Source organism: Hyperoodon ampullatus, assembly GCF_949752795.1.
Source record: "Hyperoodon ampullatus genome assembly, chromosome: 12".
NCBI lineage: Eukaryota > Metazoa > Chordata > Mammalia > Artiodactyla > Ziphiidae > Hyperoodon > Hyperoodon ampullatus.
In genome coordinates, this window is record NC_136925.1 from 70,963,603 (window position 1) to 70,986,201 (window position 22,599).

At 39.2% G+C, this 22,599-nt stretch overlaps 1 protein-coding gene across 1 annotated transcript; it reads left to right on the plus strand.

Annotated features, from left to right (window-relative positions):
* The first annotated feature begins 257 nt into the window (after nucleotides 1-257).
* On the plus strand, nucleotides 258-20,303 carry RAB32 (RAB32, member RAS oncogene family). The gene is made up of 3 exons (XM_079716703.1): nucleotides 258-648; nucleotides 15,179-15,456; nucleotides 19,796-20,303. The coding sequence occupies exons 1-3, from the start codon at nucleotides 399-401 to the stop codon at nucleotides 19,940-19,942; spliced, it is 675 nt and encodes a 224-aa protein (XP_079572829.1). The 5' UTR covers nucleotides 258-398; the 3' UTR covers nucleotides 19,943-20,303.
* Nucleotides 20,304-22,599: the final 2,296 nt, after the last annotated feature.

The following is a 22,599-nucleotide window of genomic DNA, read 5'->3' on the forward strand; positions in this document are numbered from 1 at the left end:
GGTTCTCGGCTGCCCCGCGGCCAGCAGGGGGCGGCCGAGCTCAGCGCCGCCCTGAGGAAGGGACGCCCGGGGAGAGGAAGTGCCCCGAGTTCTGGGCCGGCCCGCCGTGAGCGCAGGCGGCGGCGGGTAGAGACCTCCTCACCCCGGCCTCCCTAGCCAGGCCAGCCCCCGGCCCTTCCCCCGCCCCTCGCGGGCTGCGAGCGGCGGCGGGTTCCGGGTCCTGTGACCGGTCAGGCGCTGCGGCAGCGCTGCGGGGAGGGCGGCCGGACTCGGGGAAGTTTCGACGGCTGGCGGGGGCTCCCAGGGCGCCGCGGGGAGGTCGCGGCCGGGCGGGGGCCCCGGCGCGGAGCCCGAGCTTGCCGAGAGCGGCCGTCTGGCTGAGCGAGGCCGGGGCGCTCATGGCGGGCGGCGGAGCCGGGGACCCGGGCCGGGGGGCGGCCGCCGCCACGGTGCCCGAGACCCGCGAGCACCTCTTCAAGGTGCTGGTCATCGGCGAACTTGGCGTGGGCAAGACCAGCATCATCAAGCGCTACGTCCACCAGCTCTTCTCCCAGCACTACCGGGCCACCATCGGGGTGGACTTCGCTCTCAAGGTCCTCAACTGGGACAGCAAGACGCTGGTGCGCCTGCAGCTGTGGGACATCGCGGGTAAGCGGGTGGCCCGAGCCGCGGACGCGCGGGGACCCCACGGCGGGCAGGAGGCGCCCGCCGGGTTTCCAGCCGTCGGGAGCCCGGGGCCGCTCGGCTGCTTTCGGTCTCCTTTCTGCTGTCTCTGTCCTCTGCCCGAACTCGCCTGCCCGTCTCAGTTTAGAAGAAAGGGACTAAACCACTTAGAAATAAATGCATAATGAGTAACCCTGGTTAGATGCCTCAGCTCAGTGTGTGGAGAGCTGTCATATTTTTAAGAGATGGAGGGGAGGCCCTGTGCTCTGGCGCTCTCACCCGACCAGAGGTGAGAAAGCCATGGGGGCTTTTCCCGAATTTTTAACTCTGAATCTTTTTTTTTAAACTTTATTTTTATTTCTTTAACATCTTTATTGGAGTATAATTACTTTACAATGGTGTGTTAGTTTCTGCTGTATAACAAAGTGAATCAGTTATACATATACATATGTCCCTATATCTCTTCCCTCTTGTGTCTCCCTCCCTCCCTCCTTCCCTCCCTCCCTCCCTCCCACCCCTCTAGGCGGTCGCAAAGCACCGAGCTGATCTCCCTGTGCTATGCGGCTACTTCCCACTAGCTAGCTATTTTACGTTTGGTAGTGTATATATGTCCATGCCACTCTCTCGCTTTGTCCCAGCTTACCCTTCCCCCTCCCCGTGTCCTCAAGTCCATTCTCTAGTGGGTCTGTGTCTTTATTCCCGTCTTACCCCCAGGTTTAACTCGGAATCTTAACAAGGAAGAGCGAAGGGCGGGGGCTGGCTCCTCTCATTCGCTTTAAAGTTTCACAGGTGAGAACTGAGGTTCAGAGTGGTTGAACGACTTACCCTAAGTGACACAACCAAGACTAGAAACCAGGTTCCTTTTCGGAAGGTTTTTCATCACCCACCTTGGGTCTGAGACACTTCCTTGTGAGCGAAACCCCATTCTTCATATACCGTGCTCTCATCCCTAGGGCAGGCCACCCAGGCGAAGATTTGGGAAAGTTTCCCTTGAAAGCTCGTGTTCCTCTTCCCTCCCTAAACCAGCACCTAGCCCCACTCCTGCCTCTCCAGCCGCAATATATTATTTCCCTGGCATTTCCTCTCGGTTGTCATTTGGGAGCGTAATATCCCTGCTTGAGGGGTACATATTCTCCTTGCTGTCATGTATGAAAACTTGAACTCCAGCTGGTGTGGTGGGTGGGATGTGCACATTGAAAAAGACGTTAACTTTGGGAAAGTTTAAATATGGAAGTGGGACCAAGAGTTACCCTGTTCGGTCATCATCCATGTTAAGGTCAGTCTGTGTTAGAGCGTTCGGATGGGAGCATGTTCAGGGTTGGAGAGACTGTCCGTCAGCCTCTGCTTGCATAACAGAAGCCTGTAGGTGTGGGCACCCAACTGGTAGCGGAGTCAGGGACACAGGTCTGTCTGCTGGGTAGTGCTCTTGTCATCAGCTGCTTATGACATATGAGAAGGTATTGAAGAATTATAACTTACATGCTCATTTATTTAAGAACAGGCTTCTCTACTTCGGATATGAGAATAAATTGATGTATATCACCTCAGAGAAAGGGGGATAATCAGCCTTGGGCTCAGCTTTTTGTTGTTTTTGTTGGTTACAGAAAACCAAAAGTTCGTTTGAAAAGTCATCTTTTGAAGCCAGAGGCTTCTTTCGAAACACTTCCTGCTTTTTCATAGAGCACTTATGAATAATAGTATTGCTTCTCGACAAAGTCATGGATTCTAAAGGTTGCCTTACCATGTGATAGTCATTCTGTAGGAATCTTCAGTGTAGCCATCAATGTCCATGAAGATGATTTTAAATCCCTGCCTAGGAGGATTGTTGACTTTGCCTTATTCTTCATGTAAAATAATGTGGTATTTAGCGATTAAATTATGCTTGGGTCCTACTGCAGGTAAATAAAAGATTTTTAAGGCACAGTTGTGTTTTTAAGCTTCAAGGAAAAAAGCTTATATTTGGAGACTTGGGAAAGCAAAAGCATGAGTAGGAGTTTTCTTCCTGGGTATCACCTCTTTTTTCACCCTTCTTGAAGAGATCTATTTTGCCAGAAAGGGGACATAGTCAGTCTTTACCAGACTCTGGTATATAGAGGCCTAGATGGAATATCCTTGCACTTTTGCCTAAATCCAAAGCTTGAGCTTTTCCAGGAAGGAAAGCAGACCTTTAAGATCTCCAAAAGGGATTCCATCCAGCAAGTACACACCAGCAATTATCAAGATTAGAGGTAGGGCTTCCCTGGTGGCGCAGTGGTTGAGAGTCCGCCTGCCAATGCAGGGGACGTGGGATCGTGCCCCGGTCTGGGAAGATCCCACATGCCGCGGAGCGGCTGGGCCCGTGAGCCATGGCCGTTGAGCCTGCGCGTCCGGAGCCTGTGCTCCGCAACGGGAGAGACCACAACAGTGAGAGGCCCACATACCGCAAAAAAAAAAAAAAAAAAAAAAAAAAAGATTAGAGGTAAACTTATGAGATAATTGGAAATTATTAGGCTCATCTTTTTAATAAGGTTTTCAGTGTTAATATATAAGGAAACTAAGAGCAAAAATATTGTGGCTTTAACTTAAGGGTTAGGGAGCTACATCATTAACTAGGTTTGGTTTGAATATTTGAGCTACTAGTGAATCCTAGCACATACCATTTGAATTAAGTAGTAATGGTGTAATGAAGGCAAATTGAAGGTCACTCCAAAAAGTTCCCCATGGCTAAACATATTTGCCTTATGTAGTAACAAAGTTGAATCATATTTAATTCTCAAAGGAGGGAAATAGTCCTTGATGGCAAAATAGTAGGTGGAGCTGGCCACTTGATATGACTCACTTAAGGTGTGGTGTTATTACTATGTAGCGTTTTTGCTGTTGCTTTAGAGATGGGAAAGGTGCTAAAGAAATTATGTCAAGTCTCTATACTTGGAAGCTTTGGCAAGTGTGAGAGGCAGGAGTTATTCAAATGTTTTCTGTAAATGTGGCCAGGCAGTTTAAGCTAAACTCTTCAAATTGAGAACCATAGTGACTCTTGGGTACAGGCCTCACAAATCCTTACTACATCAAATGAATGTAGCTTTAAAATATAGATGCAATTTAATATAATTTTTGTGTTAGGCAATTGCTGTCTTTTACTTCATATCTGCTTTAAGACTGCTGCTCAGTACATACTGAAATATACTAAAATAGTGAAGTATTTGATAAGATTTTAAAGAGAGTTTACCTAATGCATACTGAATTAGGATGCAGCATCTGATCTTCCTTTTAACATGTATTATAGATGAATTAGTATTTGGCCCACTACTTATTATAAGCCTATTAGCAACTGTAGAATTTTCCAGGTAGGTTGAATGGCTGGTCTAGGCTAAATCTCTCTTTTTTCTTAAGTTTGTCCATTTAGATCTAATATAATATAATTCAGTCTTCATGTATTCATTGTTTTTGTAGAGGAGGCAGAATTTTATCCCTGCCCTCCTAGAGCTTTCAGCTGGGCCTGAGAATTAATGTAAGACAGATTAATAGCAGAAATTTATTTAATATAAGCTTTACGTGACACAGGAGCCTCTATAAGGAAAGAAAGACCCCAAAAATTTTAACCTAGTATAAATGCTTTTATACTAGGTTGAACAATTGTAGAAAAATAACCAAACTCTATGGGAGGCTAAAGGAATATAAGAGTTATTTTAACAAGATCTGTTTCTATAGAATTCTCTCAGCTTGACTCCCCATCTCTGGTGATGAGAATGTTTCCTTCCTTCCGGTATAGGGAGGACATCTTTCACATGGGAGTTTTATCTCCCCATTTAAGGAAGAAGAAGGGGAGATTAGAGCACCCTTCGTGCACTTGCTGTTTTTCAAGTGCCTTTAGTTCAAATAATTCTTATGCCAAAGTGGCATTTTGGGGGGTGGGCTATTCTGCCACCCTTCACTTTTAAGGATCAAAATTTCTTTATAAAAATCTGAGTAATACACCTTTGGGCCAAAGAACAAATCAGGAACAATGTATTCTGAATTCATGTAAATATTGTTTACCAAAGCATAAAATGCATGCTTGGAAGACGTTATAAATTATATAAACCATAGTTAGATTCACTTTTGTTTTTTGATTCACATCTGAAAATAGAATGTTGATCCTGTCTTTCTTGTTCTCTCTTGCATATTGCCAATTACTATATCTAGTGATCTCTTCTTGTCTTCTTTGATAACCCTCTAACTCTTCATGAGCAAGAGTCTGGAATATTATCTCTGATGCTTTCTTGACCTTCAGAGTATCTGTCAGTCAGGGAGTATTAATATTCAAGTTTTTTTTTTCCTAAATATGAAGAAGCAGTGCTTTGAGGAATTAGTCTCTGTTATTTGTAGTCTCTGTCTTAGTACTACAGTAACTGTCTTAGGGCTTATTGGGGGCCAGTTGCTTAATAACTCATTTAAAGGAATTAAAGAAAATCTTTATTACATCTGACCCGTACAATCTTGCCATCTTCAGCCTTATTCTGGCTCAATTTCTGTGCTGAATTACAAGCAAAGCCTACTGTCCCATTTTACATCTTCAAATCTTCCTCAGTTTGTTAGTCCTGACACACCTTTGGGTGCCCCAGTATGGACTGTGCTTTCACAATTGCCCAGGCAGCAGGAGTTTCAACATAACAACATATTTGTGTTATTGCACATGAAAATTCCCCTGATAATGATATGCCTGTTGCCTTTCCTCCTTTTGAATATGTTACCATTCTTAGTTGACTCAATTAGTCCAAGTAAGCTAAAAGGTGCTCAGGTTAGAGGCAGAGACAGCCAAGTGCTGATAAGAAGTACTAAAATTTGACTTGGCTCCCAGCCATTTGCCTAATCATTCTATTGTTTGAACTGGATTATAGGCTTTCAGAGACCCCATGGTGTAAATACAGGGAGGTTTGGTAAATTGACCAAGAAAACACAGGTAATCCACGGCACCATACAGAGACAGGACTCATGTCTCTGTCAAATAGCACAGTGGATTTTTGGTTCACTGGATTCAAAACAGTACCATTAACTTTTCTCTAAATTTGCAAATGTTCTGGTCATCTCTATTTTAGAGCATGTGACTCATATTTGAATAATTACCATCTCTTTATGTCATCGATCCAGAATTTCCAGTTCTTATACTTAATTATGAAGCATACTGCTTCCAAAGCAGACACTTTTTGATTGGCTGCATCACTTTTTTTGGTACATTTTGAAAGACTGTTTCCAAACTGTGGACTTCTCTGAAGTTAACAAAGCTCTTTTATTGGTATATGGTTGCAGAGCACACCCTGGAAAAGCAAGGTAACAATTACAGATATTTGTCTGGTCTACTCTCATCTCATGGATTGAGCCTGAATGCCATGCGTTATTCCAGGGCTGCAATGTTATTTTCAGATATATTTTAGGAGAAATTTGATCTGTCATGTATATGTTATCCTGACCTTCCAACTTTCTTAAGCTTTTGATATATAAATTTTAATGGTTCTTATTCCCTTTTAAATTGTACTCAAGATTTTGTTTTTATTCAAGTGTGATGAGACCAACACATCAGGAGACAATTGCCATTGAAAGAAATAGTTTGTTACTCATAGTTCCCAAGAGGAGGGACCATGCCACACCACGCAGGACCGTGTAGGGAAGCACCAGGGTCATTCAGGAGGCAGAAGGAGCTCGGAGAAAGCAAAGCAAGGGCTAGAGCCTTTACTGTGGTTTTTGCAGTAAGGAAATGACAAGGCAGTGTAGGCAGGCTGAGCAAGCTTAGGATTGGATAGTTTGAGAGACTGCAGTTTGTTCTGGGCTATAGGGATGGTCCCTAGTTGTCTAGTACCTGGCCATGGGGTGATTTAGGGCAGGAGGGTTATGTCCTGGACTGCAGGAGCCTGGAAAAAGAAAGCGGGTAGAGGATAAGGACTCAGGATTGGTTGGTTTGTATATCGAAGACATGCTCTCAGCAAGTTATTTGCTCTCTCTAAGAACTAGCTAACCCTAAGAGGGGCAGTCCCTCCCCTGGTCCACAAGGCACCAAGATGTCAAAGCATCATAAAATATAGAAAATAAAAAACCTGATTAATACATATTTCTAAGCACTTATTAAAATAGATTGAGAGATGAGAGAAAGTCCTCTTCCAAAGAAGAAAACTTTGAAGGCCTTTGATTTGGAGGCCAAGAATAGCGTATCCTCAAAATAGTGAGGATTTCACATTTAATCAACACTTAAGTAATAGAGAGTGGGCTAAGTTGACAAGTTTAAGTTGTATTATGGTTGTAGAGCTCTTCTCTTGGATGGTGAAAAAAGTGCTGACATATGTGGGGAGATTTCTGAAGGGTGAGACAAAAGATCAAGAAAAAGTTCCTTTAGAATTCTACTCAATTATATTTTCAAAAGAGCTTTTTGCACTTTTTGCAATCGATGCTAGAAACATGTGATTTCTTCACTCTTATTTTGAGAGAGACAAACCGCATAAAAATAAATGGATAGCAGGGCTTTAGTTTAAGGCTCTCTGTTGGTCCTTCTAATTGACAGATGATCTTACATTTTCTTCTTCCCCATTCTTTTCACTCACTTCTACCCAGATATTTTCCTTAAGCATCTTCCATAGTGATTTTTGATTGCTTTGAAGTTAAGCTAAATATATTGGGGTTTTTAGTGTGATTATATGGGACCTCCTCCATCAGACTCATCTGAGGTGCTTAAAATGCAGATTCCTTAGCATCAGCTATAAGCAGAATTGGCTTCATCTGTCAAACATCCCCAAACATCATGGTTTAACAAGAGAGAAGTTAAGTCTCTCACCTACTAAGTCTGTAGTTGAGCAGTCCACGGCTGGTGAGCAGAACCATTCATTCTTCCTGGACCAAAGCTGACATTTCACCACTCAGCTATTCCCTGGCCACATTCTTCGTCTTTGTGGTCCAGTCAAACACACATGCCTTGCTTCAAGGGCAGCTAGAAAACCAGGGCTTTTTCTGTTTGTTTTTAAATTGGACACATTGCTTTCCCAAATAAAATTCTGTGAAGGGATATTGGAGAGGCAACTAGCAATCCTCCATGCTTACCAAATCAGAATTCCTAGAGGTAGGGCTTGGAAATGTGTAATTTGCCAAGCACCATGGGTAGTCTGATTTATACTGAAGTTGAGAACAGTTGTTCTGTCTTGTCTCTGCTGCAAGCTGCCAACAGACTTACCCTCCCACTGTGCTCCACGGAACAAGCCTGCTGTTCCCCGGGCTCCTTCACACTCACCTTCCCTGACCCTTAAGTTCCTGTCTGTTTCATATCACCTGCTCCTTATCTGTGTGGCTCTCAAGAGGTGATGTAAGGAGACAAGAGAAATTACAGGACAGAGGTGGTACATGTCTTGCTCTCATTTAATGCTTAAGAAAGGAAGAAGCCAATACCTCAAACTTTTAAAACTATTATGACTTTGGACACAAACCAAAAAGATATTTTGATATTTTTCCTTCTTTTAAATTGATTAAAGTCAGGTGTTATTTTCATAGTCACCACAGAAGATGTAAATAGTTGAATAAAAACAGACCTTACACTGTGACCTAAATACCACAGAAGGCTGCTCATTTCAAATTAGCAAAAAGAAAAATCCAGACTCTGAACTGGCATGTATTTGGGAATAGGTAATTTTGAAGACTACTTAGTGATACTGCTACCATCTCAAAAGGAGTTTGTTTTCCTTTTAGTTTAGGTATTTAAAATTTTTTTCTTTATTCAGTTTTACTACTCTTTTGCTTGACAGAAGGTGGTATGAGCAAAAATGGTGCTTTGTACATGATTTAAATGGCAGCTTTGCCTCTTCCCCTATAAAGCTTATTTTTCCAAGTGGAAATATATTTCCAAATGTAAGGATAGAATCCCAGAGTTAGGAAATTTTGGTATTTGACCCTCTCACATAATAACAGTTAACATTTATTAAAAGCTGTTTTATAGTCACTGTTATTCAATTTACTTTTATTCTCATTTATACTTATGATAATCTGGAGAAATTAGAATGATTCTCAGTTTACAGTTGAGTAAACTGAAACTCGGGAAGATTAAGGGATTTTCCTAAGGTCTGTACACCTGTAACTTGCAGAGTTAGGGCATGGGTCCAGATATTTTTTCATTCCAAAGATTTCATTGTCATGTTATATTATCTCCCTCTCATCTACACATGATAAAAAGGAAAACCAGACAAATGAATGGTATTGTGTAAAATCATGTGACTCCTTTTACCTTCTTCATGGTACAATATTAAAATACGAAATTCAGTACATATCAAATCCAAACTCATATGGTGCTAATTTGATGCATTAGCTTTTAGACTTGTTTTATCTGTGGAGAATACAGCCACTTGTTTTAGGGAAAATTGCATAAGCCAGTGGGGGGAAAATGGGCAACTAGCAATATGGTCTCTTTTTAGTTACATTGTTTTATTGGTCAGTATTATGGTAGTTCTTTAATGTAAGAAAGTGTTTTTTTCTTCTAACAATACCTATAGTTTTAGCATGTTAAATATTTAAGTGTAATGCTGGGGCACATTTATAAAGGCTTTATAAAGTAGTAGTATAATGAGTCATTAACTAGATGCCCTAAAAATAACAAAAACCTATGTGACCACAAATTGTAACCTCTTACATATAAAACCCAAGACCCATTATGACATCACATTATTACCTGTATCAAGCTATAAAAATTTTAGTGGATAGATAATTATCCTTCTAGAACCAATGACTGGACTTAAATTAAATTTTGACTGGGTCTTGATCTATTACCCACCACCCACACAGCTTGTTAGAAGCGCTTCATCTCTGAAATGCACAATGAATTTTAAGGATTTGTTTTTAAAGGACTTTATATGCACTGACTAGAAACTATACATTTTCTCCCAATCACCTTGAGCAAGAATATGTAGCTCAATAATTCTTAGTGAGTGGGAAAAGATAAGCATTTATATTTGAAAAGCTAAGCACTGATTGTCCTGTTGCTCAGATTTATTTTTCATTGTGTAATTTATATTTTGAGTTTCAAATAACATTAAGAGACATTTAGATTATTTATCAAATGGGGGCATGAACATAAAATATTGAGACAAACATTTAAAAAAATAAAACCAGTGATTAAAATCATAAGAGAAAGCATCTCTGGCATGTGTTTCTGATAGCAGTTCAAAATGCAGTACTTTCCTTTTCAAATCAGAGAGGAAATACTTCCCTTTTGAAAATTTGCATGCGCTATAAAGAGATAAGGCACACTGTTTTGTGGGGTTTTTTTCCTGATTGGAATATGTATTCTTGGAAATGTATTAAATTGTCTCAACTCCTTTTCAAAGCCATTAGTGTTGGATACTCCAAATATTAGATAAGCATTTTAATCCTTTTGCCAGCATATGTACCTTACAGGTCATCCATTTCAGTATGTACAAAGTAGTGCATTTTTAAATGTCTTCGAGCCTAGATGACTAGCACTGTGCTCTTTTTTTCCCTTTCTCATTGCCAAGATATCTAGCTATAATCCGGGTTCCTTCTTCTAGAGAAGGAATTAACACATCCTTTTAAAGGATAACGCATTTCAGAGCCATTTGGAATATTCAGGCAATGTGTCCACAGCAGTATGGATGAAAAACCCTGTCCCTAGAATCAGCATAAGTAATGCAGTCAGCAGTGGGGCACTTCCTTATCTGCTGTGGTAAAGCACTAGGGGACATAGAGCAAGGCTGTAACTTTTGTAGCAGGGCTGTGCTGTCCTTAAGGAAGGTCACTCCCAGGCTCATCATACCTTGGATCTATTTGGAAACACAGGGCCATGTGGAGCATTATATACTCCAGAAAATACTTGGGTAACACATCAGACAGTACATTTGATAACAAGTCAACCTAAGAAATTTGAGTAATGTCATCTCCCTGGGATTTTATTTTCTCATCTATAAAATAAGAGAGGTTGGACTAGATAATCTGCAGTGTCATCTTCCAGTTACAGTATTGTCTGTTACAGTGTTTTGTCAGGAAAGCATAAAGTGGTCCCTCCCGTTCCTGTAAGAGAAGATTACAGCTCTGGTCACAGAAGGTGGTGTCGCTTGGCATTCTCCCCACCCTGTCTGAACTACTTCTACAGACCTAGTGAGAGGGAGGTCTCCCAGGTTTTGCTGAGTTTCCATATTGCTATATGTTTTAACTCTATACACACACGCTATGAAACAAAACACGTGCAGCTGTCTTTACATTTAATAACTCTAGACTTTCCCTTCTACATGGCAGAAATCTCCTGCTTTTATATATGTATTTGCGGAAAGTAGAATCCTAGAATAATAAAGATTTCTCAGGCTAAACTTAAAATGGTTGATTGGCTGCCCCCTCAGAGTATTTTTTATTTTCTTTTCTAAAATTAAAAAAAAAGAAATCTAAGAGTCTATGGAATTCTAATGCAATTCTAGTTTGGATGTGAAAGTCTTTCCCATTAGTTTGATCCTTAGCCCTTCTTTGAATCTAGGAGGGGCTGACTTCTGATGTGCTGTGAAAGGGGAAGTAGGAGAATTTGCATTTCTCCTGGTGATGACTCAGAGCTACTGGGAAACTGCCTCGAGCAGCTAACATGGCTTTGACTAGGCTGGCCACCCCCATGGGCGTGCAACCTGAAAGTCACAGCATGGAAATAAAGTTTATGAAGATACTATATTTTCATGATGAGTTAGCATTTGAATGGCATTTCTTGATAATGTATCTTTAAGAAAGACTCGCTTACCTCAATGAATAACATCCCCTTGTTTGATACCATAATATGCTCTTTGTATCCCTGATTATACCCAACACATCATGGTATCATTTTGTCTGTTTCCTCAAATAGACTGTGAGATCCTTAAGGTCATATTCACTGTTTCATTATTTTCATCAGTGTCTAGCACAGTGCCTGGTACATAGGAGGAACCTAATACATATTTTCTAGTTGAGATCAGATCTAGATAGAAGAGATAAAAAGATATTTGGGAGTTGTACCAGCCAAGATAGACTAGGTTATGTTGGGGGGTTAACAACATTAAAATGATTATTTCTCGTGCTTTTTAGTTGTCCACAGTGGGGAACAGAGGTGGGAGGGATGTTGAGGAACGTGAGGATGATTTTTCATTGGAGCCACTTGAAGACCCAGGCTAACAGAGGCCCTACCATCTCAAAATTGGGGTTCAGCCTTGCTGCTGCAGGACAAGTGATTCTGCTGAGAAGCAACACTTCTGTTCACGTTTCATCGGCCAGGACTAGTCCACGGGCACAACTGATTTAGTGGGAGCAGAACAGTGAGCTCCTCCGTGTGTTTAGAAGTGGAGGAGGATGGAATATGCATGAACATTAGTTTTGTTTTCCACTGGAATCCTTTGTTTTAGACAATAATAAAGGAATAGCTAAAATTACCCAAAGATACAGGATGCAACTCGTACTCTAGTAGCAAAGTTTACTTTACTTCCCAGTTTAACAACTGAAAGACCTTAGCAAATCTGTGCATTTAAACCTTTAAAACAGCATAGTTAAATCTAGGTTTCACCTTGTTAGGTTTTTGGAGAAAAACCTTTAATTTTATGTTAAGATTATTATTTTAAATGAATTCATCTTCTCCACTCCCTACTTAATTTTTTACTTGTTTTTACCAGTTCGAGAATATTTCTGAAGCATGAATGGATTACTTTTGAATTTTAAAAAAGAGATTATGAACTTGGTAGAATAGGAAATATATTTTTTTATTCTTTTGAAGAATAAGCTAAATGCATGGACTTGGCCTTGTGATGCTGGGTCATTTACATTTGATCCCCATTGCTCTCTAGATGTGGTGATTGCAGAATCTTTAGAAAATCATTTTAGCATTAAATTTATAATATAGAAACCTAAAACATCAGAAGTGAGAGCTGGCTGGGACTTTGATGACCCCTAAAGATCTCTAAAGACAATTGGCTGATTTAGGCAGAGAAAGTTATTTCCTGGGGTAACTTGACTGTTGGGTGCTTGCTATTTGATTCTCTAGTACAGTTGTGCTTTTCTCAAGCTCATTTTCCTCTGCAAGCTGTTTTCACCACTACAAGGTACAACACATAACTAGCTAATAGTTTAAGGCTTTGCCATGTGTAATCAGCACCATTTACAAAAGGATAATCAGGCTTTCATCGTGCAATACATTTATTGAGCACTTAATGGTAATGCTTAGCTAATAGTTATTCAGTGTTTACTATGACCTGGCTTTTTACACTCTTTGAACTTGAAGTATAACCTACATGCAGAGACCTTAAGTGTATACCTTTATGAATTTTTATATACCACTTCCAGTTCAAGGTATAGACTGTTCCTAATGCCTTAGAACAGAAATCATTAAATTTTTTCTGTAAACTTCCTGATAGCAATTATTCTAGGTTTTGTGAGCCACTTACTCTCTGTTGCAACTACACAACTCTGCCATTATAGAGTAAAAACAGGCGTATAATACATGAACGGATGAGGATGGCTATTCTCTAGAATTTTATTTAGCTGGATTTGGCCATGAGCTATAGTTTGCCAAACTCAGCCCTAAAAAAATCCCAGGCAGGCATTTTACATTTAACCCTTCCAGTGACCATATGAGGTAGGTATTATTTTTTTATAACTTTATTGTTGTATAGTTAACATACCATACACTGTACAATTTTATAAGTTTTGACATATGTATACCCTTTTGAAACATCACTATAATCAAGATTGCAAATATTTTCATCACCTGAAAGCTATTTGCTCTAGCTCGTTTGTAATCCATCCTCCTGCCTTGCCCAAGGCAATCATTGATCTGCTTTCTCTTACTGTATCACTATAGTTTCTGATTTTTTAGAATTTGATATAAAGGGACTCATAGTATTACCTGTTCTCTCCTTGGTCTGGCTTTTCTGACTCAGCATAATTAGTTTGAGATTCATCCATGTTGTTACTTGTATCCATAGTTCCTTTCCTTTCTATTGTTGAGTTGTATTCCATTGTATGGATATACCATAATCTGTTCATTAGTATGTAAATAGACATTTGGGTTGCTTCCAGTTTGGGGCTATTAAAAATAAAGCTGCTATGGGCATTCATGACCATGCCGTTTTATAGACGTGTGTTTTCATTTTGTTTGCAAATACCTAGGAATGGAATGGGTTTGTTGTATGGTAGGTATATGTTTACATTTTTAAGAAAGTATCAAATTGTTTCCCAACATGGTTGTACTATTTTAAAGTATTATTCTTACCAGCAGTATATGAGAGCTCCAGTTGTTCCACATCTTCACCAACACTTGGTATAGTCATACTTTTTAATTATAGCCATTGTTGTGGGTATAAAGGATCAGCTCATTGTGGTTTAAATTCGCATTTTCCCAATGGTTAATAATTTTGAGCATGATTTCTTATGCTTATTTATCATCATATAAATTCTTTGGTAAACTGTTCCAATCTTTTGCTTACTTTATTAAATTCTTTTAATCTTACTTTGGAGTTTTGAGAGCTCTTTATATTCTGAGTACAAATTTTTTTAATCAGATATAGGATCTGTATTTTTTTTTCTCCCAGTTTGTGCCTTTACTTTTCATTTGCTTAACAGTGTAATTGGCACTGTTTTGATTTGTCACATATGATGATGTTAGAAAGCACACCCTCTGCTGCTGAGACTGTCAGGGAGCTTCGAATCCTGGCTCTGAAACCTAAGGAAATGGATATTCTAAGCCACAAGGTCTTCCTCAAAAATTCCTTGCCACATACATTTCTGGTTTTCTTATGTTTTAACAAGAAAGTTAATATGAATACAGACTTGAATATGCTTTAGCATGGTTGGTAAAAAGAAATATTTGAAGGGATTTATAGGTGATTCTATGAACAAAACAAAAACAAAAGCCACCAGAGCTTAATAGCTCTTTATAACTTCTGGATTTCTGTACGTTTACTAGTTTGGCACCCCACCCTCTATTCTAAATTAAAGGGGAAAACCATAAAATAGTGGGTTTGCATGTCTGCCTTCTTAGAGGAGAGGAGGCTTGCATTTTGAGTCAAAAGCGGGTTTGGCTGGAGATGTGAAGGAAAGAGGAGTTAAGAACATGAGTTCCTTTATCTCATGTTCAGTCCTGATCTTTTTGACTAGCATTTTACCCACCACACTTATCTCCTTCCTGCAAGTCTTATTTTCTTCTATTCTTGTCTCTTCCCTCCACTCCCAGCTTTCTTTTTTCCTTTAGTACCTCTCTTCTCCTAGACCAAGAAGAGTGGAGGGGGAAATGATGGACTCTGTAGCTTTACGAACTGTCATCTCAGTGTTTATGGAGAATGTGGGGTACATACACAGAACATAAAACTGGGTAACTGTGTACTCGGACCACATGATCAGCTGCTTCTGCTTTGTGGTTCGTGGTTCTGTGTGTATGTCCTCAATCCTACCAGTTTATGGTGCTATGGAATGACAGATATGTATTTATGGCATTATTCTTAGGGTCAAAAGGATTATAAATAAATATCGCCTCTGTCCGGAGTATAAGTTTTTAATCTATTATTATACTTATTTCTAGGACAGGAACGGTTTGGCAACATGACCCGAGTGTATTACAAAGAAGCTGTTGGTGCTTTCGTTGTCTTTGATATATCGAGAGGTTCCACGTTTGAAGCCGTTTTAAAATGGAAAAATGATCTGGATAGTAAAGTCCATCTTCCAAACGGCAACCCTATTCCTGCTGTCCTCTTAGCTAACAAATGTGACCAGAAAAAAGACAGTGGCCAGAATATTCCCCAGATGGACCAGTTTTGCAAAGAACATGGCTTCACTGGATGGTTTGAAACCTCTGCAAAGGTGAGGTCTGCTGTGCGTTTGTTATCTGCTCTGCTGTTAATTCGTAAATCTGACGTGTAACTTTAAAGTATTTAGATGGATTTACCTGAGTGGTTTTTGGAAACCTAGTAAAAGGTGAAGCGTAGCATGGATATGTTATAGCTTCTTTTACTCAGCAGCAAAAATGCTTTCAGAATTAGCTAGTGGAGAGGTGAATAGAGGGGCAGATTTTACATTAAAATAAAAATGACTATTATTAGAGCAAAGAACAAATGACATTTTCTATGAGTTTGAGTCCTTAAATGAAGTACTTTTCATGTACCTGGGATTTGTGGGGCATGAGGTATATTGTCAAGCACAACTATTTTTGATTTTTATAGAAGGCTTAATAAAACTTAGGGACATAGTTGTCCCTAGTGAAGATGTAAGTCATGTGCAGGACTAACAGACATTGAAAAGGTCAGAGAGAAAATGTATTCAGATGATGTTTGAAGAGTTTTAGATCAAATGTGTAGGAAAATTTGAACAAGAGGAAATTATCAACATTTGTGACATACTTCTTCATGAATAGTAGAGTGAGAATTTTTTCTTTCAGCCATTATGGGAAGCAGGATAAAATGTTTTTTGAAGAAAAACAAAAACACGTTGGCTGTTGAAAATCTTAACAGTCTAAATATACACGAAAGCAAAGGTGACAATACCAAGCACAGAATATTGTGCTGGAGGGGGTTTATGTGCATTGGACGTTTCACTTTAGAGGTCCAATAACAGTCAGACATGAGAGGATGATGAATTATTAGCAAAATTCTGTGATGGCAAACTCAAAACCATGAATTTGATATAATCTTAACACAGTTCCAGCTTTTAGTATGCCTTCTGTGAATTTCTTGTATATATCCAAAAAAATGCATTGTTTCTCCAAATGACCTACTTACTTATTACCAGGTTACTTTTAGCTTTACCAGAAACCCATCCTAAAAGTGGAAGATTATTTGCTGCCACTGGTGATCAGAATAATGAAAGCAAAGCTATGGGAGACTACACAAAAAGTGCTCTGAAAATATTGTGATGGTGGGATCATTGGAAAAAATAGTGTCTGCTGAAGACAGAAGTGTTTACTCCTAAGCTAAAGGCTATTTGTTTAAACAAATATATTCTAGTATCTTAAAATTTAGTTTCATAAATAAAAAGTAGTAGTGGAAGAGAGATGAAGACCAGAGTTGCTGCATGAGCACTTAGCCAAACAGGAAGGAAGAGATTGCAGAAGGCAAGGCTTTTTATAGAGGCACTTGTTTTGGAAGCCATGCCCTCTGTCTGCTCTCTGCATCTGTGGGGATTTGCTTTACTTCCCAGCTTTGTTAGAAAAAAATTAGTGGTATGTGTAAGTGTTTATTAGAGCATGAGATTTGGTGGAGAAGATGAATATATTACAGATAAAATTTCCTCTTCTGGTTTTATTTGAATTAATCATTCAGGTAATAAATCTGAATTTCTCCCCAGAGTCTAGAAGAAAGATTCATAAACTATAGTATCATGTGGCCTGTCACCTGAGACTGTATAAGTCATCAGCTTCATGATATCTATGGACAGGGTTACACGTAAAGGTGAAAAGAAAAACATTCATATGTTCTGTGCCTTCCTACAAATATATTAGAAACAGCTTCCGCAAAATTTCCTTAGTGGTAAACCAGGAGTATTTCAAGAGAGTAACAGTAATATAAAATTTTTGTTAAAAATTTTAGTCAAGGCTTAAAGTACTGCCCAAGTGTCACTAATAACTATGCTTCTGAGCTGGCCAGCAGCTAACTTCAAATCTGATTTCTGCTAGAATACCAGTGATCTGAATTCTGATACAAACACAGCCAAAAGGCCAAGTTTGAATTCATGGGCTTCATTTTTTCACCTTTATGGAAAATAATGGATTTCCAATATGAGAATGTGTGACTAATTACAATGTGGGACTTTCTGTTCCTAATCAGTAACAATTAAATGCAGTGAGAGCACATTATAATGATTTGGTATAATGGGGATGGTGGGGACTGAGGGACATTTGGGCATTCAAAGATCAATACTTTAATTGAAGTTAATGCTTATGTTGGGAGTGGAGGTAAGAAAAAGCTTGTGTTGGTGCTAGAAAAGATACCTGAATAAATAGCAGAGGTCTTGCAGAGTTCTCACTGTCTGAGAAAGGTATAACAAATAAGGGAGAAGGCTAGGATGAACCTCGTGGTATTGGATTTGAATTGGAAAAGTCAACATATATGTATATATATATACACACACATATATATAAATTCTGTATTAATGTGTATATGTATGTGCATATACACACATGCACATACATGTACACATACATATGTGTGTAAACAGATAAACATAGAAGCAGATACCAGTATGTGTATGGATACATACATATTCACTAGGTGTGTCTGCTGAAGAGGATTAAAAGCAATGACAGCACAGAACCAATGAGCTTTGCAAGTCCTTAGAATTTGGTTTCTAAATACTGTTATCCAATAAAAAGAACTGAGTCTCCCTGGAGAAATGACTGATTTCAGGACTAGTAGGACAAGGAAAGTAAAGATGTGCCTGAGATATTTTGTGGTGCCGGAAGCTAAGGAAACGCTCACCAAGTGACGGAGATGTGTCAGAAAGACACAGGAGCCTGCTTGTAGGAGCTCCAAAACCTAAGACAATTTGAGCAACAAAATAAATAATTATTGTGATGGACTTAATACACAGAATAAAATAATAATCCATGATATGAATAAACAAATGAATAAATGGGAGAGAAGAGAAAGCTCTTCCTAACAGTAGAATTCCAAATCATAAATGGAGAAGGAATGGTGGAAATAGAAAGTCACCATTAAACACACAGTAATAATTGTTCTAGGGAAAAATTAATTGATGCCAAAATGAGTAGGGAAAGGTATGGTGAAAAACAGGATATTTACATATTTGTACTAACTGAGTACAAAGTGAAAAATAGTAACTTTTCAGTGGAGAAGCCTGGCAGACATGACTTCAAGCAAGTATGCCTCCTCATACACTGAAGAGGGCACACCATATATGTCTTATTCCTGCCAACAATGCGTGACTTGAATTTAATGATAAGGAAACGTCAGACAGATCCAAACTGAGGGATAGTCTCTGGCCAGTACTCTCCAAGAGTGTCAAGGTCATGAAAGGCAAGGAGACTGAGGACCTGTTCCAGATTCAAGGAGACCAAGGGGACAGATCGCAAAATACAGCTGCTCACCTGCATCAGAAACAGGACAGTGAGACAGCTGATGAAATTCGAACAAGGTTGATAGAGTAATGCTGGCACAGTACTGTCATCTAATTTCTTGATTTTGATAGTTATACTCTGGTTACCTAAGATGTTAATGTCTGAGGAATATGGGTGAAGAATATATAGGAATTTTTACTACTTTTACAATGTTTCTGTAAATCTGAAATTATTTTAAAAGGAAAAGTTAAATACTTTTAAAAAGAAGCACAGTTTTTGCTATATGTTACATATCATATATTTAATGACAGCTTATGAACCAGTCACACAAATGTTGTGATAGCTGGTGATTCCTTAGAGCATCCTTAATGGGCATCACACCCACAACATTGTTTCAGCTCAGTTTATACATGTCAACTAAACGTCATAATTTGTACTCAGAGATGGGCAAGCGACATGTTGCATTTATCATATTTTAATGTGGTTTGAGCCCTTCAGCATTTTTGTTTTCACAATGTATCCTGAATACTTGAAGTAGATGTTCAAGGGCAGATTTTTGTTTTTGTTTTTATCTCTGTGCTTTCACTTATGTGGCTGGCAACCTATAGGAGGATGAAGACTCATTTACCATGGAGATAGTTCATTGAACCTCAGTGGCAAAAGTTTAAAACATTAAAAAACAGAACATCAGGGCTTCCCTGGTGGCGCAGTGGTTGAGAGTCCGCCTGCCGATGCAGGGGACATGGGTTCGTGCCCCGATCCGGGAAGATCCCACATTCCGCGGAGCGGCTGCGCCCGTGAGCCATGGCCGGTGAGCCTGCGCGTCTGGAGCCTGTGCTCTGCAGAGGGAGAGGCCACAGCAGTGAGAGGCCCACGTACCACAAAAAAAAACAACAAAAAAAACCCCAGAACATCAGAAAGAGTGATCCTTTGTAAAAAGAAGAGTGTCTCAGTCACATTACTCAGTAGCATTGAACTCTTAGCAATCACTTCAGTATTGGAGCAGGAGATGGAGCTGGCGTACTTATAATGCCCCCTCTGACAAACTTTCCTAGTTCCTGGTAATACTCTAATGCCTTCCTCTAAGAATATTGATCGTGAGAATTGATCCTGGTTGTTTCTGCACTACAGGATAACATAAACATAGATGAAGCATCCCGGTTCCTAGTGGAGAACATTCTTGCCAACCACCAAAGCTTCCCTAATGAAGAAAACGACGGCAGAATTAAACTGGATGAGGAGACCGTGAAAAAAGAGAACAAATCCCAGTGTTGCTGACTCAGCATCTGCTTCTCTCCTGCGGATGCAGCCTGATTCGGTTGGAAGCAAATTCCTGAGACTGGATCATGGATAGTGGATATGCTGCTCTGTGAATCTTCAGGGCTGTGCCTTAAAACAACAAGGATGGCACCCCTGGGAGACTGTGATGAAAGGGGACACTGGTGAAGGAGTCCCGTTGCCCCTTCACCTGTGAACACTTAGGCTTCTGTTGTTGTTGCCATCATATTCAGGATAATGTTTATGTTCTTTTTAACATCTTTTAAAATGACAGTTCTTCAGGATTTGTTAAGACTTGGAAGTTGTGGCTTTCAGTGTGAACACTGTGCTGGTAATAAACTTTCCCTGCAGCCTCACTGTAGTTTCATGAGTCTGTGTTTTTGTCTCCCGTATCCTATCCTCAAGTTCGAGGGAGGCTTTTAGACCCTTTTAGCCACAGAAAGCTGGAAGTTTCTGTTTAGCAATTTATTTTTCTAGTCAAAACTTTGGTACTTCATGTAAAATTGTTATCCTTAAATATTGTAATTTAACTAGTCCTGGCTAGTGTGACATGTGGTTATTCCCCTTAACTACATTAAAATCCCCTTCCTAATGACTCAGGAAGCACTCACACCACACTGGTACTCTGATCTGGTTGGTACCAGTTGGAAACAATATAAATGAACATCTCTTCTTTTCTCTCCCTAGTCCGTTCTCTCCTTTCTTCTTCCTGTGTGTTTGTTTATAACTAAGAGCCTGATAGATATTACTGTTGCAGTTGTAACTAGCCTTTTCAAATCTGTAATAATAATGGTTAAGGAGAGAATTTATTTCAAAACATATACAATTAAATCGAGATTTCTATAGTAGGCATTGTGAAAGAAATTAGGTCATGTGTGGTTTTATACAAAGTTTTGAACATTTAAAGTATAGTACATGAGAAACAAAGCAGGCTCACAATATTTGTATTGTCATTTAACCCAATTAAGGAAAAGAATAAATATTTTGACTGCCACTTTTGTTTTGAATTCATGTAGTTCTAGAGAGGTGATATGGGCATACTTTTCTGCCTTAGAAAAATCTGTGTCTTTTCACTTTTGCCTTTTATTTTTAAGGGGGTTAATGATATCATGTGAAAGGTCCAACTTATCCCTTTCAAAGGAAATTTAAAAGTATTTGTGACATACCAAAGACAATGCAAAATGAGGTCTTGTACATTAAGTATGAACTTGGATAGGAAATATCTGTACATTTATTGAGCAGGGGGAAAAAAAAGACTAGAAATCCTATTAATAAAAAAAAAAAAGAAGACTAGCAAATTGCATTTGCTCTCGCAGATGAACTCTGAGAATAAGTGGTAACTATCATGGACTATAAAATGTAGCTTGCCCTTCTCATGTTAAACCTGAGCCTTGGCTAGGAATCACATGTGTTTGTGTTATATATTTAAGTAAATCAACTCTTTAACCTCTTTGGACACGTATTCTCTGTAGAATCAGATTTTCCTGAGGCCAAGGAATAGAAAGCAGACCCTGATTTAAGTAATACTAATTTAATTAATACAACCCTCTTAAGTTTTTAAAAATCATGCCTTAAATCTTACTTTCTAGGAAATGTATGTGTCATACCTTAAATTTTTTTCTAGTCTAGGTACAAAGTAGGCACAACTTTTTAACCTTTTTTAAAGTCCATAGTCCAATAGTGTAAGAATTATGAAATATCTGTGCCAAAACCAAAATGTTAGAAATATAAAGCTTATTCTAGGTAGTCATTGAAAGACTGAATGTTCTTTTTCCATCTACTGAGTTTTATTTTTTCCAGGAAATTCATCATGTTTACATTGATTTAGCAGTGGATTCAGAATCAGTAGTATTGCACTTTCTTTGCCCATCTTTACCATATTTGTTTTCTTCTCTTAGAATAATTTTAAGGATTGACAACACCTTAAATAATTTTTTTCTATAAACACTCAGGGTTCTGTATGTCAGTGTGAGGCAGTGTATTCTATTTATTATTTCCTACACTTTAGAAGTAAAACTGAGTAACTGTTTTGCTTTACTCCTAAATTCTCACTATAATTTATTTTTGCAACTTGAACATGAAACTTGAAGTGAGGGTGTTGGGGAAGGACAAGTTCTCCTCTACCCTTTGTAGTTTCTTCTGGGTGGTCTAAGAATTAAGTTGACATGAAACAGATTAACAGGAGAAAATCAGATTTAATTGCATACATACAGGACCCCAAAAGAAAAGTGAGACCCGAGGACAGGTTGGGCAATTGAGGCTTATCTATCATCTGAGAGAAAGAGAAGGGGGTAGGGGTTTGTGACTTCAAAGGGGAGGAAAGCAATTCACTCAAAGATGGAAAATGTTTGGTAAACAAGTATTTGCTCTGCCATTCAGAGACAGTGGGACACAAAGAGAAATCTGGTCTTCAGGCTCTGCTGAGTGCCCCACCACACCTGGCCCATGTTCTTTGTAGGTATCTTGGGTGCAGAAATAAGCAGCAGGCCCTTTGTCTAAATTCTTTTAGTCAGTTAAGGGGGAGGTAAAAGAGACTTCCTGAGTCTCAGGTTTCTTAAAAATAATCAGCCTAATGTCATCCTCATGCCAAAGAGATATGTTTTGGGGTGGCAAATTTTGCTCCCCTACAAGGGTAAGCTACATAAATGATTAAAGGA

What these genes read in the sequence shown, in the direction of transcription:
- RAB32 (XM_079716703.1), top strand. Translation starts at nt 399, where the DNA reads ATGGCGGGCGGCGGAGCCGGGGACCCGGGCCGGGGGGCGGCCGCCGCC. An exon ending in GCAGCTGTGGGACATCGCGG is followed by an intron (nt 649 to 15,178) that starts GTAAGCGGGTGG and finishes ACTTATTTCTAG; the next exon opens with GACAGGAACGGTTTGGCAAC. An exon ending in GGTTTGAAACCTCTGCAAAG is followed by an intron (nt 15,457 to 19,795) that starts GTGAGGTCTGCT and finishes TCTGCACTACAG; the next exon opens with GATAACATAAACATAGATGA.